We start from the raw sequence: 16795 nt of genomic DNA, 5'->3' as shown, positions 1-16795 counted from the left end.
TACAGTGAGATGTCTAGAAGTTTAGAAGTCGTTTAGAAGTCTCACTGCTCACTTAGGGAAATGTTTAGGTTTAAGGTTGAACTGAAGATGTGCATGTATGTTTACACATAGTTCTGTTTGACCACAGATAAATGAGTCTGATCCAGATGACCAGTTCCTTGGAGAATGTGCACTGGATTTGATGGCAGGTCTGTTTGTATGATAAACTTGTGGGCATTCTGTTTTCCTGCAGCTCTGCTGTTATCTCCAAATGTAGAGGTCTTTCAGTCTCGTGTATTTATTTATTTTTGATTTATCTACTGTAGATGCTGCTGTTTTGGAGAGCAGTCTGTCTCCAGCAGATCTGGTTCAGTTTGAGGGATGCGTCATTCCTCCCCCCACCCCTCAGCGGCAGGAGAACAGTGGGACTCAGACCTCCACAGGTCTGAGTCCCACCAGAACTTTTTACTGGGAGAACATGGCTGATTGTCATGAGCTGGCACTGGGAAAGTCTTTGGTTTTCAACAAAGAGGTATAACTTTATGTGAAACTGATTAAAAAAGCAATTATTTGCAGGTGGCTCCAAGAAATTATACATTTCCTTAGTGACAAACTTATTACTGCGCATCTCTGACACGTTGAATTTGCTGCACATCTGATGAAGGAAAAACTGCCAAACCTTACTTTATCCCTGATTTTTCTTTATGTTTCTGCAGCTTCACCAGGTTTTCCATAAGCAGCAAGAGGAGCTGGACTGTTTGGAGGAGAGAAACCTTCACCTTAAGGAGCTCGCCAGCCGAGCAAAGCACCTGGCTTTAGTGCTGGAAGTGAGAACATCAGCCAAATACTTGAAATTTTTATTACAAATCAATACATTTGACAGGAACTTGTGTACAATTTTGTAGAAACTGATGACGGTCAGAGAACTCCATGTGGAAGAAGCAGTGATGCCTTGCATCGATGCGCCTCCGGGTTCCAGTAAGCGGCAACGACTGAATGAACAATGTGAAACAGATTCATCAGATTCAGTGGAGGACATGCTGAAGGACATCAGCTACCGCTGCAACGCTGTCCTTCGCAACAGCTCCACAGGACCAGGACCGCAACAGCAATCAGAGGCGATACGAGTGTTTGGTTCCTTCTCAGGTGTCCAGATGTCGACCCTCAACGAATGGAGCTCAACTGAAGATGGAGCACAGGCTGAAGAGTGCGTCTCCTCTTTCAAAACTTCTGTCAAAGAACACGGCACCATACAGACGAAGGTTTTTCCACATGGACACGTGTTTACCTCGAAGACTCAAGAGGGAGGATACCGGTTTCGCTGGGTACCAAACCACAGCTGAGCATCTGTTAATGCTTAACTATCTATAGTCAAATCAGTAAATGATTAAATGATGCCTTCAGGTAGCTTCAGAATCAGTCAGAGGTGGAGCTTAAGCGATGAATAAATACTGCCTTCACTTTTGTTTATTTTCTTCACACTTGAATTGTTGATTCTTTTTTTTATATACTTTTATGTTTGCCCTGAAAATAAATATATTTTTCAAGTTTAGTAATAAAAGTTGATTTGACAAGTTGCACGCACTCAGATACTTGATTCAAAAGTATTGTCAGTATTTGAGGAAATGGAATGAAATATTTCCATTTGTGTGAACGTTTGTTGTTTACTCAGTGAAACAAATGTAACCCCTGACCTGCATTGAGAATCAGACACTTCCTTTGCTTTTGTCTCTGCCAGAGAGGCTGTGTGCTCTGAGTGAGGCCTGCATTGGAGCCAACACACTTATTTATCCTTGTTTTAGTCATTTAAACATTTTGTTTACTCGGGTTGCATGAGTTGTTGACGTCCAGCAGAGAGCAAACACTTCAGCTTTATACAAAGAAGTGTGGGTAAAAAGAGAAAAGTGTCTTTCCCCCTCAAAACCTTTTCAATCCCAGTGGGGTGGATTTAAGCACCTGTTATCACCATTTGACACTAAAACTGTGAAATACAGACAGTTTCGATATGTGAGTTTCCTGAGGTGAATATATGCAGACATTTGAAAATTTTCTGGTGTTATTTCTATTGAACAGGAGACTCTATGACCTGACTATAAAACAGTGAACCTTCATCAAGTTAGAAAACTTCATCCTGAAAGCAAAAATCCAGAGTTTATAGCAGTTTGTTCATATAAAAAATGTTATGGGATAATTGCCCAATCTATGTGCGTCCAAGTTGCATCACCACAACCACAACAAAATCCTATTCATTAACACACATGTTCACTCTTGAAAACCTTCTTGGGCTATTTGTGTTATGCTATATTTACCTACTGGAGCAAAACTTTTTTTGTGGCGTTACTTTGGTTTTCATTTTAACCCAATTTATGATCTTTCCTAAGTTTTTTTGTTTTGTTTTGTTCCTGAGTTTAATAAACCCAGCAAATATTTAGTCCCCTTTTAACCATGGAGTTGGGTTAAAAACAACTTAACTTTCTGTTTTTATCGTAATTTTTACTTTCTTGGGCTAAATATTTAAGACAAACACGCACTTTTAGTCTAACAGAGGCCTATTTTGCACAGCAGTTTATGAGAGAGTGGATTAAGACAAATTCAACCGCCTAATCTACCGCCAAACTGCGGGAAACCACGCAGGAGTGAAGAGAGAAAAGTCCAAACACAAAGGCTTACTAATATGACAGAAGCTTAAGGGGGGGGGGGGTCCAAGTGTTAAAACTGGGATTAACATAGCCCATAAATTTTCTCTATTTTCTTGGTAATATGTCATTTCTTGAAAGAAGTCAAGTAAATTCTGTTTAAATTTATTTTACATCATTGTAAAATTCTTAATTAAATTTAAAAATATTCTTTATTTTTGTTTTAAAAAAACGTTTCTTTTAGAATAAAAAGACACTTAATAGGTTCTAAATATAATTTTCCTTTGGGAAAAAAAAGAGATTTGACCGTAAAACATCAGTATTTTTCTTCTTGTTTTTATTATTATAAATAAGGGGAGCAGGTGGCACGCGCGCCTGCTCACGCGCCGCTTCGCGCCACTGTATTCTCATATCAGAAGGTGAGAACTACTCAACTGTTTTGTGAGTGCGTGCGCGCAGCTCCAATAAGACGACTTTTACATTAGACCTTCTGCTTTTATTGCTAAATGTCTGTCAACTTTATGGAGATGGAGGAAAATCAATAATACAATAAAACAAAATATAGTAAATAAGTGATCATTTGATGTTCAAAGGAAAATGTATTTTCAAATAGAATTTTGTTTTTAATGCTTGCGCTCTTATTCAAGGCACAACATGTTTTGTGTCGACTGTCAATTTTGTGTTAATTTTATATAAAAATGTGAAACAAAATCATCTTACTAAAACATTTACAAATATTAAACTGAACTTTCACGCCAAGTTTCCTAAATTTTCATTCGGTATTTAAATTAGAAATTCTGTCTCACAAACACCATTTTATATCAAACGGCTTCCTTTTTTTCAGCAGCTTTCTCTAAATGTCTATAAATGTTTCCTTCATCACTGCGTTCTTTGCTTTGTTTTAGAAATTGTCTCCAATGGAAACAGACGCGGACAACGTCACTGAACCGAAGCGAGACAAGAAAAAAACACCAAAAAAGAAAACTTGAGGTTCGGCCGCCAATAGCAGAGCAGAGTGCGGGGCTTCCCGCTCCACTGTCCGCCCCGCAGAGGTATTTATGCGGGAGGGGGGCAGCAGGTGCATCACTCCAGGCTGCAGGGTCAACACGAGAAGAGGTGTCTCCAAACTGAAGAGGCTCTGAAGATGCAGCAGAAAGACTGGTGAGTAAATCGCCTTAAAGCTGACAAGAGTTGGGTATATTTAGTGCAAAGAGTCACTGGTTACACTTTTAATCTGCTGCTGCCAAGTAACCAACCATGTGACTGAACACAACACTGATCACAACATCTTTCAACACCATGCAGATCTCAAAGTCTGAAAAATGATATTGAAAATGATTTTCGTCACTCATGAGTTTTGATCCGTTTTGTCTCGTCATCAGAAGAATGCAGAGAACTCCAGGAAAAAGGAAATCTGGTCCCTTTGAGGTAAGAGCATAAATCACATCGAGACTAAAGTTAACTCACTGTTGCAGTGGCGGCAGGGTTTGAGGTAACACTTCACAAAAGTAATTACATTACAGAGACATAGTACTCTGTCATTTTTATTATTACTCAAAACGTGTACAACTTCTGAATTACAATGTCAGAAAAGTAACAGTTCAAAGCAGCAAAACCACAAGGTTTTAATAAAAGAGAATCTATTTTCTGCTCATTTTCTGCTCATGTACTGTAAGACTTTTTTATAAACTTATACTTTGACATTAGTTTTGTTTTCTCTATCTGTACGTAAACTCCATGCTTGTATTCTCGCAACCGAATCTTAAGAAAGTAAAAAAAAAGCCCTCATTTTATTAGAAAAACAATCTGAACAAGAAAGTTATTAGCAATCTGTTTGATAAACCCAGCAAATAGTTAGTCTCATTTCTAAGGATTTTGCAGTGTAGTTCTAGTTTTATGTCTTTAAATCTGTCTTGTTTTAGGCTAAATTGATTTTTTCTGGCACAAAGACCTCAAGTTCTGAATTTGGTTTCTCCTGTTTAATATTTATGCCATATTACAGTAATTTAATGAACTAAACCAGGGGTCTGCAACCTGAGGCTCCGGAGCTTCAAGCATTTCTTTTATCCTTTCTTTGTGGCTCTCTGGCTTTGAAGAGAAATGCTAATACTTTGTACAAATCATAGGTTTGTGGATTATATTAAGCTTCGTCATTCATGTTTAGATTTTTAACATGTCAGATGACAGAGCAAAATGATGGTAAACACTTTAATTTACTTTGGGAACACTTTACTATCATTTACTAAGACAATTTTTGTATTATTTTTATATATTTAAAGAAATAAAATCATTAACAGGCCTGCACAATATATCGTTATTGCATTATCAAGCTGTGCAATACAAATACTGCAAAAGACGGCGAAAATTGCAATAAATGGTCACTTTATATGTGTTAAAACAATCTTATGGCAGCTTGAAGTATTTAACAAATCAACTAAATCCCTTATTGCACTTGACCAATCAGATGGACCCCTTTACATCATTGACCAATTGGATGACATCCCTTTGTGTTAGATGTTCGCCCCCTATGTAGATCAGGGTCATTTGGAGTATAAGTTAAGTTATGTTGACTCTTATTTAAATGAAAGTGTTGCAGCAAAATAGAAATTATGTTTTTGGTTGTTTTATTTGTTCACGTATCGCAAGTTATATCATCATCGCAATATTGATCACTAATATCGCAAATCGCGGGTTTTCCTCATATCGTGCAGCCCTAATTAACACCAATGTTGTGATGTTTATGATTGATAGTACAAAAGAGACAAAAGAGGAAGATGCAACAAAGCATATTTATAGAAATATGTCATGTTTGACTTTCTTGCAGGAAGATCTGATTAAACATGGGGTGTATTTTATTTTGAAGGGAACTTGTATGTGCTGCAGCAGACTAGAAATACAACTTCAATATAATTAAATTATTCAAAATACTTCAAAAGCTACATTTTTATAAATGAATTAATTAATTGCCACAAAACCATAAATGATGTGTACTTATCTAAATGGCAAAGTGGGAATTGGCAGCTATCTCTGGGTTTTGGTCCATAAGAAACCCAAATGGATCTGGTTACAGACCCCTGGACTAAACTGACTGACCTTTTCATGGTCTCAGCATAGACTCTGATATACAAAAGAACTTTATAGATCATTACTTTGCATCTAAAATACTTTTAACAGTTGGGTTGCATCTCTCCCTGCCTCCACGTCAACATTAAACTATGTTAATGTCGTTTTTCTTCAACAATATCAGCCATCGTCTTAACCCTTGTGCAATCTCAGATGACCCCATCTGAATGGGGGGTGACTGGTGGGGAGGCAGTGTAATGTTAGCTGAAGTGTCCTTGTTTTGTCAGCTCACACTGCCCTGCTGCTTCAACAGTCACATTTCACCCTACAGAAGGGGAGTAATTGAGGTGTATTTGGGGATTGTCTAAGCTGTGAACACTGGGAGGCAGTGTCTCGTTAGCTGGATGTTTTTTTCCAGGTGCCAGCTTACGTGCCGCTGCCCTCCAGCTGTCCATTCAACCCACAGCAGCAGCTTCATGCTGCACGTGTGACAAAAACAAAGAAAGAAATGTGTTTTTGGGGCTTACCTGTCTAACAAAAACAGAACAACTAATGACAGAATCATTTGTTTTTTTACACTATGACAGAAAAATATGAACCTACACACATGAAAGGAATCACTATGCCAGAAAGTGTCATCATGAGGAAAAGATTTTTAATGTAAACTTTGGGAAAAGTATCAGAAAAAGTCACATGCAAACTCCAGGAATGATTCCTTTCGCTTCAGTGATGACCGTCACATCTGGTTTCATAGAGACATCAACAACAGATTCACTCTGTCCAGCCTCACGCCTGCAGCTGACATTAGTGGGTAATCCTGAACGTTACTGGATAACGACTACAGGGCAGCCATTCCTGACAGTCAAAGCTCAGGGAAAACAGTCAGTGGACAGCAGTCCAGTTTGCATTCATGAGATGCATCATAGCTCCGCTCGTTTCTTTAGGATGATCTGTCGGACCAGCGATATGGCTTCTTGTCGAATGCTCTCCATGGGCTCCTCTGTTTTCCAGAACCGGACTACTTTGCCCTCTGGATCAACCAGAAACTTCCAGAAATTCCATTTGGGGACTTTCTGCACGGAATCTAAAACAAACAAACAAACAAACAAGAAAGGATGATAGAATATCTTTTTACTGTAAATGTTACTGTGAACAGAGCTTGTAGCTTGATTTCTTCAAATTTTTTTTGAGTCTCGCTGGTGAATGAATCTATGCATATCTTTAACAATTCATTACATGAGATTTTGGGTTTATTCTGAAGGGTCTACCATGTATTTTTAAAGACCCACTCTCATGAAAATCGTGTTTTTAACATGTTCTTGTGACATTTTTCTCGTGTATAAATAAATTTAAGCTCATAATTGCATTTCTGAGTATTTCTATATTTAAATTGTTGTGAATCAGGCGCAGACAAAAAAATGTCGATTGGAAAATCCTCTAGCGGTGACGTTGGTGCTACATTCAGCGGGCCATAAGCTCCCTGCTCTGCTCCATTCCGATGCATCCACTTGTAGATGTCTAGATCCACGTACGTCTTTGTTTTCCTCGTCTGAGTTGTCATCTGGCTGAGAGCTGTACGCCATTTCTGTTACTCTGGTAATGGTTTGTTGAGGTCGTACGGGGTTGTAAGCTAGTGGGAAAGACTATAAACAAAGGCATGATGGGAAATGAAGGCAAGCTCACTACGCGCCAACAGTCTCGCCCACAACTCAAAAACAAATTTCTAATGAACTCCTGAAGCTCCGCAGAAACTATGTCCTAAAAAACCACAAAGGTTTTGTCTTTAATTTTGGCAAAAAAAAAAAAAAACATTATCATAATTAAAAGAAGCACGTTTAAAATGAATCAAAGGTTGATTGAAGTGGGACTTTAAAAGGCCTATACCATGCAAAATTAATTTTTTAAGCATTATAAAGTGTTTCATAATCTCATTTTATCTCGCAATTCATTAGAGGGGATTGGGGTTTTTATGAAAAGGGCAACAATAAGCGTTTAAGTAAAACAACCCTTTTTAAAAGTCCTATAAATGTCAATTTTCTGAAATGAAATAACATAAATAGGAAATTTTTGTTTTCTTGTGATGGTTGTCACTAGTCAAACCTGCAAAGAAAAACTGATTAAAGTTTGTTGTGTTATTTTTTTGGAAGGTTTTAATTTCTGTGATGTGTTACACTCAGTGCAGGTTCACACATTCAAAATAAACCTTTATTTGTAGTGTGACGTTACAACATTTCAAAATAAATAACAAACCAAAATATAAAGAATTCGTGGTTTATTTTTTTATTTTCGTTCAAGTTAGATTACTAATGTGTTATTACAGGTAATGATTATGAAAAACTTAAAATAAACATTTGGAGTGTCTACCTTCACTTAAAAAAAGTTAAAATAAAATATAATGCAAGAGTCTGATTATTATTGATAAATAACTTGAGTTTTAACCCAAATTATTTGCATTTTTCGTGAAAGTTTGGACACCGACCTGTGAGGAACTTGAAGGCGGGTTCCGCCTTAGAGCCAAAGGTTCGGATCTTGCCGAAGAACGGGAAGGTGAGGCCGTAGGTGTTCTTGGCGAACGCCTCGATGTCCCGACTCAGGCCCAGTTCTGTGGTCCCGAACTGTCCGCACGGGAAGGCCAGGACGTTGAAGTGAGCGGTGCCCAGCTCCCGGTGCAGATCCTGCAGGAACCTGAAGTTCGCCTCCGTGTGCTCGCAGTGACTCGCCACGTTTACAACCAGAGACGCCTGGACAGACAGAGAAACGCAGCAGCAGCAGCACCGTTAAATCACGGCCGCGTCACCGAACGACACAACTTCTACAACTTGCAGGGTTTCACCCCAGACGTTGTTGATGATGACATACTTTTCCTCGGTACTTCTCCAGGGAAACCGTCCTCCCTTTGGCGTCTTTGACCTCGAAAGAGTAAAAATCGCTGGAGTTTTTTATTCTTAGCCGGATCTGCAGAAGGAATAAACACCCCACCCCGACTGTCATACTCAACAAAACCCGCAACATTTTGGCTTTGCGGAGGGAGGACTTGGTGGGGTAACCTCCTAGCTCCTCCATTTTGGAGGTGGAAGTGGGTTTCTAGTAGGTTTCTGCAAGTTCTGAGGAGGACCAAAGAAGAGGAGCGCATCCGGTTAGCTAGCAAAAACTACAACGACACCGGAAATGGAACTCCTTCAAAATAAAGACTTAAAAAAATCATATTTTTTTTTCAAACAAAATAAAAACAAACACGAGATTTAAAAAAAGGCACATAATACAGAAACAATGTGCTCGAAAAGAAGTAGTTGGAAAAAAAATATCGTGTATGTTCTTACCCATTTATTTCACACCTTATGTTGTGAATATTTCCATTTACAGTTGTTCTTTCTCAAAACACTCAATTTAAATTTGCTCATTTGTTCTTTTTGATAATTTCTTGCCATGTAAAGTTCGTTCAGTGACTTGACAAAAAAGACAACAAAAATCACACTAATATATCTAACACATTACACAAATATTAAAATGTGTTGACAAAAAAGGAAACCTAAAGTGTATAAAGAAATTAACTGTGAAATCACTTATAATCATAAATAGAGAATCAAGACAAATTTCAATGTTTTAATGTAACAATTTTTTAGACGTTTAATTAAATTTCAACTTTTTAAAAAAACAACATCCTTTTGCATACACATTTATATTAAAATATCTTGCAGGCATGGTATTTTGCAACTCACAGTTATAAATAAAGCTTAATCAAGGCTTGTAAAATATATTTTAATGAATCAATTATTCACTTGGCAAAATATCTAGGATCAGAAATATCTTATGTAAAAGTGATGCTGAAAAACTCATCCATCGATTTGTTAGCTTGTTCAGAATGCAGCAGCAAGATGTTTAGCAGGAACTAGCAGAGGAGAACACAACAGTCCTGTGTTTGCTTCACTTCACCAGCACCCAGTTGAATCTAGAATCAAGTTCAAAATCCTCCTGCTAACCTATAAGGCCTTAAATGGTATGACCCCATCTCATATCAAAGACCTCATAGTGCCTTACCACCCAAACAGAACACTCCGCTGACAAAATACAGGACTGCTTGTGGTTCCCAGAATTTACAGTTCTTTCCAAGAATTTACAGTACTTTCAACTGTACTTTCTGGGAAAGTACAGTTGGAGGTAGAGCGTTCAGTTTAGGGTTCTGTCCTCTATATTCATCTCTTCCCCTCTCTTCCTCTCCACCATTCTGTACAATTTATTGTCATTTAATTTTCCATGCCTCTGTTTGGTGCACTGCAAAGTATGTGTTGTCCCTCTGGGGGACCGGGCGAAATCCCAGATTCCAGATGGATCGTCTGTGCTTCCGTCCTTGGCCATGGACCTCCCCTCTGGCATGTCCTGCGCCCCCAGCTGTCCACCTTCTCCGGATGAAGCCTATCTGCTCCACTATTCAAACATGCAATAGAGTTAGATGAGCTAATTCTTCTTTGACAGTCACATTGTCTGTCGGTCCTGGCAGAGGAGTTCTCCTTTGTGTGGACATCCCTGAGGTTTCTTCTTTATTTCCCCCTGTAATCAGGATTTTTAAAGTTTTTTTGAGTTTTTCCTCACAGAGAAGGAGGGTTTAAGGCCAGGGATGTCTGGGGTCTGTCTAGTTTAGTTTAGCAATTAGCTATTATTCATTTTTATGTCTGATCCTATGTTTTTGTACAATTAATGTTGTGAAGCCCATTAAGGCACCTGTGTTGTGATACTGGGCTATATAAAAAAAAAAATTGAATTGAAATCAACTGAACATTACAACTGAACCATTTCTGGGAAGAAAAGAACATTTTTCTTACATTTTGGTTGCTACTCCCATTTTCAGATAACACAAAAATTAAACATAAAATAAGGATATTGAAAAAATATTTATTTTGAAATTAAAATTCTGTTTTTCAGTGCAACCATCCTGTGCGACTCTGCAAAAGTCAACTCTTTTATTTTAAAGGTCCTGGTCATTGAAGTGGGCGTTTTATTGGCTTTCTTAATAAAATCGTATTTTTGAAGTTATGAATTTATCAATTTGTGGATTTTTTACACTCAAATTCAAATAAACCTCTCTTTCAGGGACAAAATCATGTCAGCGAGGTCACTTACAAGCGTTTCAAAAAGGGGATCATCCAGAAGCTGACCAGAAAGGGTCCTGCTGCAAGTACACCTATGGCCACTAGGGGTCAGTATGACCCCAGGTTCGACCTTGCTGAAGTCTGTCAGAGGCTGGACCTGGAAACTCAACAGAGCCACCAGGAACCAGAACATGAAGTCCAGCAAGGAAATAGTGATGGTATTGCGTATTTCACGTATTTGTTTGTGTTGTTTCTTTCAATGACGCAAAAATAACCTGCATCATGGTCAGGCACAGCAGGCGTGGTTGATTATATGAAATCTGTATTAAGATAAAAATGCTGTTTATTTATGTATGTCAAAATTCAATTTTACATAAATTACTTGTCAGATCATTTTGGGGTCTATTATATATTTACAGCTAAGCTTTTGAGCCCCAGCTTTGCTTAAATGGCATTTTTTTTATTCGTTTGTAAAAAATATTTTGTTTTTCCAATATAAATGTGTATTTTAAAATCACTTTACTTAACCAATCTTTTCAATCTGTTATATCAAATCCAAATGCTCACTATATAGGAAATCAATAATTCAAATTCATTGTTCATTGGACCTTTAACAAAAATATTCTGTTGAAACAGCAATTCCACATATGAGAGACTGCAGGGAGGCCGTAAACCCACCAAGGACGCCTTTTTCCAAAAGCAAAGAGACGGATAACAAAGGGAATTCCACGGAGCAGGTTTGGGAGAATTTTGGCAATTCAGTGGACACCATTAGTTCACTCTCCTGTTTGCTTTTTGGTGCTCTGGAAAGTCTTTGACCAATACGCTTAAGGCCTTCAGTATTTTCTACACATCCAATTTCAGGAGTGTAAGATCCAGAACAGTTTTAATGAAGAAACTCTTTAGTAGTCAGACAATTCATTCATCATTTTACCATTCCAAGGTGACACAAAAAAATCTGCTCTGGATCACAAAAATGCACAGAGGTTAATACAATATAAAACCCAGATAACAAATGATTATTTTTTTAACAGGGGGGTAAGTTGGTGTGGAGGGCAGCTGAAACTCTCAGGTACAGCAGGAAAGGCACAGCAGGTGATTGCAGTTTATGACTGATGGGTAAATTAAAACCTCTGCATGTGATGAATTGCTGCTTAAACTGTCACATTTTTTCAGGCAAATTTAACTCTTATTTTAGGCTTGTTGTTGTAGTTTGTTTTACTTTAAAAAAGGGCATTTTATTCTGACGAAAGTTTAATTTGCAAAATTTTGGTGAATCACGCCCTTTATAGTGTATTTGTTTAGCCATTGTTGTGAAACAGATGACAATGCATGACTCTGCACCATTTACTTATCCTGACCACTTTATTCACGTTTAAAAGCAAGACCACATCTGCTTTTTTAAATTACTCTGAGTTCTTTTAGTTTAGAATTATTGTGTGTGTCTTTTATTGCAGGGTCAGAGGTTAAAAAGCAGAGCTTGCAGCCTTTTGCTCTTCTAAATAAAGACCATCTGAGTCAACATGGGCAAGTCGTAATGATGTTGGGAGCACCATCGCTGCGGAATGACTACTGTAAGAGAATATAGGATTTCTTTAGTTTTGACTAAAATACATTGCTTCTTCTAATGTGTCTTTGTTAAAGTAGAGGTTGGTGCTGCATGTTTCGCTCGCTCAACAATTGCCATAAAATCTAAATAAATTATAATGTACTTTCTTTACTTTAGACAAGTTGTTCCATTTGTATTTAGTTTTAAAAGTTCACAACATAGTCATTTAAATGCTAGAAATTTGATTTATTCTAATTTAGGCCAAATTGTTGCAAAGATCCAAACAGATTGCATCAAAATCTATTCAGTGTACTCATGAGGGACTCATGAGGAATTTGGGCCATTTTCTAGAAGAAAACTCCCTCTAATTAAAACAAAAAACTTTAGCAGAGCATAGAAAAATGTTTTTGTCCTGACTTCTGACAAAGTGTGATTCATCTGTCTGCCATACATCCTTTGTCTTCCATCCATCTTCCTCTTGAATGATCAAACACAGTCTGGTTTCTTCTGTCTTTGTCTGGTTCTTGTCTGTCAGACTCTGATCTTCTCGACTGTAACAGGAGAGGAATAATTGCCTTGGCGCTGGGCTCCTCTGTGTACCTTTGGAATTCAGAGACTCGGGCCCTGGTGGGACTTTTGGAGCCATGTCTAGCTCCAGATGGTCCAAGCTCGGAAACTCTGTCCATCTCGTGCCTGTGCTGGAGCAGAGACGGCAGAATTCTCAGCATTGGCAACAGGAGGGGTGAGATACAGGTACAGTCCACATCCAGTGCAAAGGAGGGGGGCACCGTTTTCACACAAACTTCAGCGTCAGACTAAATCATTTAAGACCCATTCTGATCATCTTTTGATTTATTTTGAAAGCCTTCCCAGTGGTATTTTAATTATGATTATGAAATTCACCTCTCATTTGTGGGCAGGACCGTTGGCGTCCGTCAACCCCGTGCCCCCCTTGCCATCAGCCATATCTGAGAGCTTTTCGAATACTTGTGGTCCCGCTCGCTTACAGCCTCTCACCCCCCAACCGAACATTATTGGTGCAATAAAAATGTCAAGCAATATAGGGGCTATCCAGTTTTGAACCAATGTCAGCTCAGGTGTAGAAAACCAGAACGTACATTGATCTAATTGTCTATAAGAAGATGCATCAGATTGGGGCGGAGCAGGGAGCTTGTGGCCTGCATGTCATAAATACAATCTTTTCCAAATCTCATTTTATCTTCTGCTCTTGATTCATAGCAATTTGGAAAACAAAAAAACACTCAGAAATGCAATTTTAAGCTTTCTTGATCATCATAAAATTTAATCAACCCATTAAAAACTCTAAAAACACATTTTATATTGGAGTGGGTCATTCAAATGATAATTTGTGTCTCAGTGTTTTCCTTTGGCACTCAGTTGTGGGATGCTGACCGCATGCAGACCGTGAGATCTCAACAGTCACACTTGTCGGCAGTAGCAGCCCTCTCCTGGAAACAGGACGTACTCAGCAGGTGCTGTCAGAGTCACTAAAACAATAACTGACATTTTGAACAGTGAATAAAACATAAAAGCAGAAAATGAAGCGTTGTGTTTTTACAATCTCACAGTGGCTCTGTCCTGGGACGCGTCCACCACACAGATGCTCGAGCTCCCGCTCAGCTGGTCGGTGCTGCTGATCTGAAAGAGGAGATCTGCAGCCTACAGTGGTCTCCAGGACAAGAATGGATGGCCAGTGGCTCCACAAACGGACTCCTTCATATTTGGGCCAATGACATCGGAGGGATCAAAAAGTCCTGCCAGACTGTTGTGACAATGAAGCAGCCCAGTGCCGTAAAGGTACAGAATTTGATTTGAAATATTTTATACCTGTCATAAATTTAGGTCAACAATAAGGTTCGATCAAGCATTAAAAAAAAATCAATATTTATTTCATTTAGTTTAAAAATAGCTGTACTGGATATTGATTTGATTTGTTTGGAGGTGTAACCCTAGAAAACTTTTGCTATAAAAAGTTACACCATCACTTTTGCCGGGTAAATTTTACCCGATATAATATACCCGACAAAAAGTACCTGTCACAAAAATAGATTAAAATAATAAATAAATTACAGTGGGTTTCTTTGATTTTCAACTGTGGTATGTGTAACAAACTTAAAAAGAAAACTGAAAAATTAGGAATTTGAGCACAAAAAACTCTTAAAAAATAATAAAATGATAGTAGAAACTTCTTCCTGGAAGAAGGCACAGACTCCTTGACACTCGACATATTGAAATTCATGTAAATAGTTTTGCTTGGGTTAAAATCACCCAGGAATAGTGCTCTAGGGTTAACCTATTCTATATAAAATTCAAATGTGTCATTTGGTAAATGTCAACAAATGTCTGTATTAAATATAGATATTTCAAAATAACTTTTTTAGGTTGGAATGCATGCCTGATAGTATTTTATTTATTTACTTTATGGTTAGTAGTTATCTAATAAAGTTTGAAAAAAGATCAATTAGATGTGAAACATCCTGCAATTAAACTGAATAAAAGTACATGTTAATGTAAGCAGCAATTACTACTTGTTGTTTGTTCAAAATGGCAAATTTGGTGATTTTTCACGATCACTTTGCGAAGATTTATGTCAGTTCGCATTCTCTGTAGTTTACTACGCTGTTAGAGAAACATAAAAAGCATTTTAAATTTTTTTTTTTCTGTTTTGGTCGTGTTTTTTGGTTCTTCAGGCGATGGGGTGGTGCCCATGGCAGAGAGGGGTGATAGCCACAGGAGGAGGTTGGAAGGATGGAGAACTCAGAATGTGGGACGCACAATTAGGAACCTGTTTGAATTCTGTCAGCACAAACTCACAGGTGCTTACAGCTCCCATGTGAATCCAGGATCATTTTTTATTTTATTTAAATTAATGAACAATACACTCCTTGATGGCTTCATTTGCAGATCTGTTGTCTTCGATGGGCGGGAAAGAAGAGATCTCTCATAACGAGTCATGGACTTCCACATAACTCGGTCTCCTCTTGGACTTGGAAGTTTCCCTACCTCACCCAACTCTATCAGCTTGCAGGTTAGAAAGTGCAAAATATGAACAATTTACTAAAACTGCAGCAGTAGAAAAGAGCTCATTATGTAGACCGATTAATAATTCCAAATCGTCTCTGGTATGTGTTGCTGGGAAACAAGATTGAAGTTAGTTTGGAATTGGAACTTAAACCAGGGCCTTCTCACTGTGAGGCAACACTGCAAACCGCTGCACCACCATGCATTTTCCCTAAATATAAGAACCTTGCTTCCAAGTGCTCTTAACTTTATTTTGAACCAGCTTTTGTTCCAATTGCTTTTTTTTTTATTCACACCAACTTTAAAAACTTAGTAGTTCATATGGGTCACAATATTTAATTTACCAAGAAGCTGTTCTATATTTGTTTTTTGAAATCTAATTCAACTCTTAGTCAGGGATGGTTAAATCTACTTTGTCAAAGTGGTAACACACATTACCCCATCAATCAAAAAGAACTGGCAAACATGTTATTTGAGCTGCATCTGAATAAATGAACTTATTATAAATAAATAACAACACTATTGTGTTGAGAAAGCAGTAAAGGCCTTGTCACTCGGATTCAGCTTAGTTTCTTTTCAGGTCATTCTGGTCGAGTTCTGCACTTGGCCGTAAACTCTGATGGCACTTGCATCTTCTCTGCTGGAGCAGACCAGCGCCTCCACATCTGGGATCTTTAGTTCTCAGCATCTTTCAAGGCGGATGGTAAATGTGTTTGTTTATCAGACTTTAGTCATGAGGTCAGACCAAACCTCATCTTTAACAAAGAGAATTTTTTTTCTGATGCAAGTCAGTACGAGCAAACTGCAAATTTGAGCTGTTTTGTTTTTATTTTTTTTGTTTTTAGTGTTAATGTAAGTGTTTCTGCAGAACCTACCAGAATATTTCTGATGATCAATTTTCAACTGCATTTATTGGTTTCAAAAACTTGTTCTTTGATAATGATTTTTAAATCCTCATGAAACATGATTAAAATATGTTTGATATCTTTTTTATTCTACATTTCAAACATGACCTTATGTCGTTTTTGTGCATGTGGTTTTTTTTTAACCTCGTTTAGACAGTTTTGTGCTTTCTGTCTCAGTTTCACGTCTCATTATCTTGTTCATCTTTGTGGTGAAGCTTTTGTGGAATTTTCTTTTTATTGTTGCACTTGCACATTTGGGGTTGTGCATTATTATTTGTACTTGTTTATTTCTTTTATTGTACTCGGACGATTGCTGTAGTTGAGGTGTACTCTTCCCAACTAATAAATGTTTCAGATTTTGTCACCTTTTTTTAAGCTAAAATTGGAAAGTTTTTCAGTATGAAAGCTGCTATGTTTTGTTTAGGCTACTGGATATTTAGCTGAAAACTTTTACAAAGTTAAAAGCAGGTTGTGAGATGCTGGTTTATCAAAAACAAGTCAATTTAAGAACAAATATAAGGGTGAGTTTTAAAC

At 37.8% G+C, this 16795-nt stretch overlaps 3 protein-coding genes across 4 annotated transcripts; 2 read left to right on the top strand and 1 right to left on the bottom strand.

The window, feature by feature from the left end:
- Positions 1 to 130: 130 nt before the first annotated feature.
- mcidas (multiciliate differentiation and DNA synthesis associated cell cycle protein) lies at positions 131 to 1542 on the top strand. The gene is made up of 4 exons (XM_023958942.2): positions 131 to 188; positions 306 to 511; positions 696 to 806; positions 885 to 1542. The coding sequence occupies exons 1-4, from the start codon at positions 182 to 184 to the stop codon at positions 1320 to 1322; spliced, it is 762 nt and encodes a 253-aa protein (XP_023814710.1). The 5' UTR covers positions 131 to 181; the 3' UTR covers positions 1323 to 1542.
- A 2060-nt stretch (positions 1543 to 3602) lies between these two features.
- On the top strand, positions 3603 to 16622 carry LOC105354689 (cell division cycle protein 20 homolog B). Of its 2 annotated transcripts, XM_011478859.4 has the most exons (12): positions 3603 to 3776; positions 3998 to 4043; positions 10767 to 10983; positions 11402 to 11502; positions 11800 to 11860; positions 12223 to 12339; positions 12850 to 13067; positions 13713 to 13807; positions 13904 to 14132; positions 15026 to 15151; positions 15240 to 15363; positions 15937 to 16622. In XM_011478859.4, exons 2-12 carry the CDS (start codon positions 4002 to 4004, stop codon positions 16032 to 16034), a joined length of 1428 nt encoding a protein of 475 aa, XP_011477161.2. In that variant the 5' UTR covers positions 3603 to 3776; positions 3998 to 4001; the 3' UTR covers positions 16035 to 16622. The 2 variants fall into 2 exon arrangements, with proteins under 2 accessions (XP_011477161.2, XP_078808451.1); XM_078952325.1 differs by lacking the exon at positions 11402 to 11502 and having other exon boundaries at positions 3604 to 3776.
- Positions 6314 to 8836, bottom strand: gpx8 (glutathione peroxidase 8 (putative)). The gene is made up of 3 exons (XM_004072144.5): positions 8538 to 8836; positions 8158 to 8419; positions 6314 to 6762 (listed from the first exon to the last, which is right to left on the bottom strand). Exons 1-3 carry the CDS (start codon positions 8739 to 8741, stop codon positions 6599 to 6601), a joined length of 630 nt encoding a protein of 209 aa, XP_004072192.1. The 5' UTR covers positions 8742 to 8836; the 3' UTR covers positions 6314 to 6598.
- Positions 16623 to 16795: the final 173 nt, after the last annotated feature.

This window comes from Oryzias latipes, chromosome 9, assembly GCF_053564925.1.
Source record: "Oryzias latipes strain Hd-rR chromosome 9, Olatipes_Hd-rR_3.1".
NCBI lineage: Eukaryota > Metazoa > Chordata > Actinopteri > Beloniformes > Adrianichthyidae > Oryzias > Oryzias latipes.
This window is presented reverse-complemented; position numbering and strand designations above follow the sequence as displayed.

Excerpts from the sequence above, each read along its gene's own strand:
- LOC105354689 (XM_011478859.4), top strand. The coding sequence starts at position 4,002 with ATGCAGAGAACTCCAGGAAAAAGGAAATCTGGTCCCTTTGAG. Across the intron at positions 11,861-12,222 it reads CAGCAGGAAAGGCACAGCAG|GGTCAGAGGTTAAAAAGCAG; the intron begins GTGATTGCAGTT and ends CTTTTATTGCAG. Across the intron at positions 13,068-13,712 it reads ACAGGAGGGGTGAGATACAG|TTGTGGGATGCTGACCGCAT; the intron begins GTACAGTCCACA and ends TTTGGCACTCAG.
- mcidas (XM_023958942.2), top strand. Across the intron at positions 512-695 it reads CTTTGGTTTTCAACAAAGAG|CTTCACCAGGTTTTCCATAA; the intron begins GTATAACTTTAT and ends ATGTTTCTGCAG. Across the intron at positions 807-884 it reads ACCTGGCTTTAGTGCTGGAA|AAACTGATGACGGTCAGAGA; the intron begins GTGAGAACATCA and ends ACAATTTTGTAG.
- gpx8 (XM_004072144.5), bottom strand. The coding sequence starts at position 8,741 with ATGGAGGAGCTAGGAGGTTACCCCACCAAGTCCTCCCTCCGCAAAGCC. Across the intron at positions 8,420-8,537 it reads TGGAGAAGTACCGAGGAAAA|GCGTCTCTGGTTGTAAACGT; the intron begins GTATGTCATCAT and ends CTGTCTGTCCAG. Across the intron at positions 6,763-8,157 it reads CGCCTTCAAGTTCCTCACAG|ATTCCGTGCAGAAAGTCCCC; the intron begins GTCGGTGTCCAA and ends TGTTTGTTTTAG.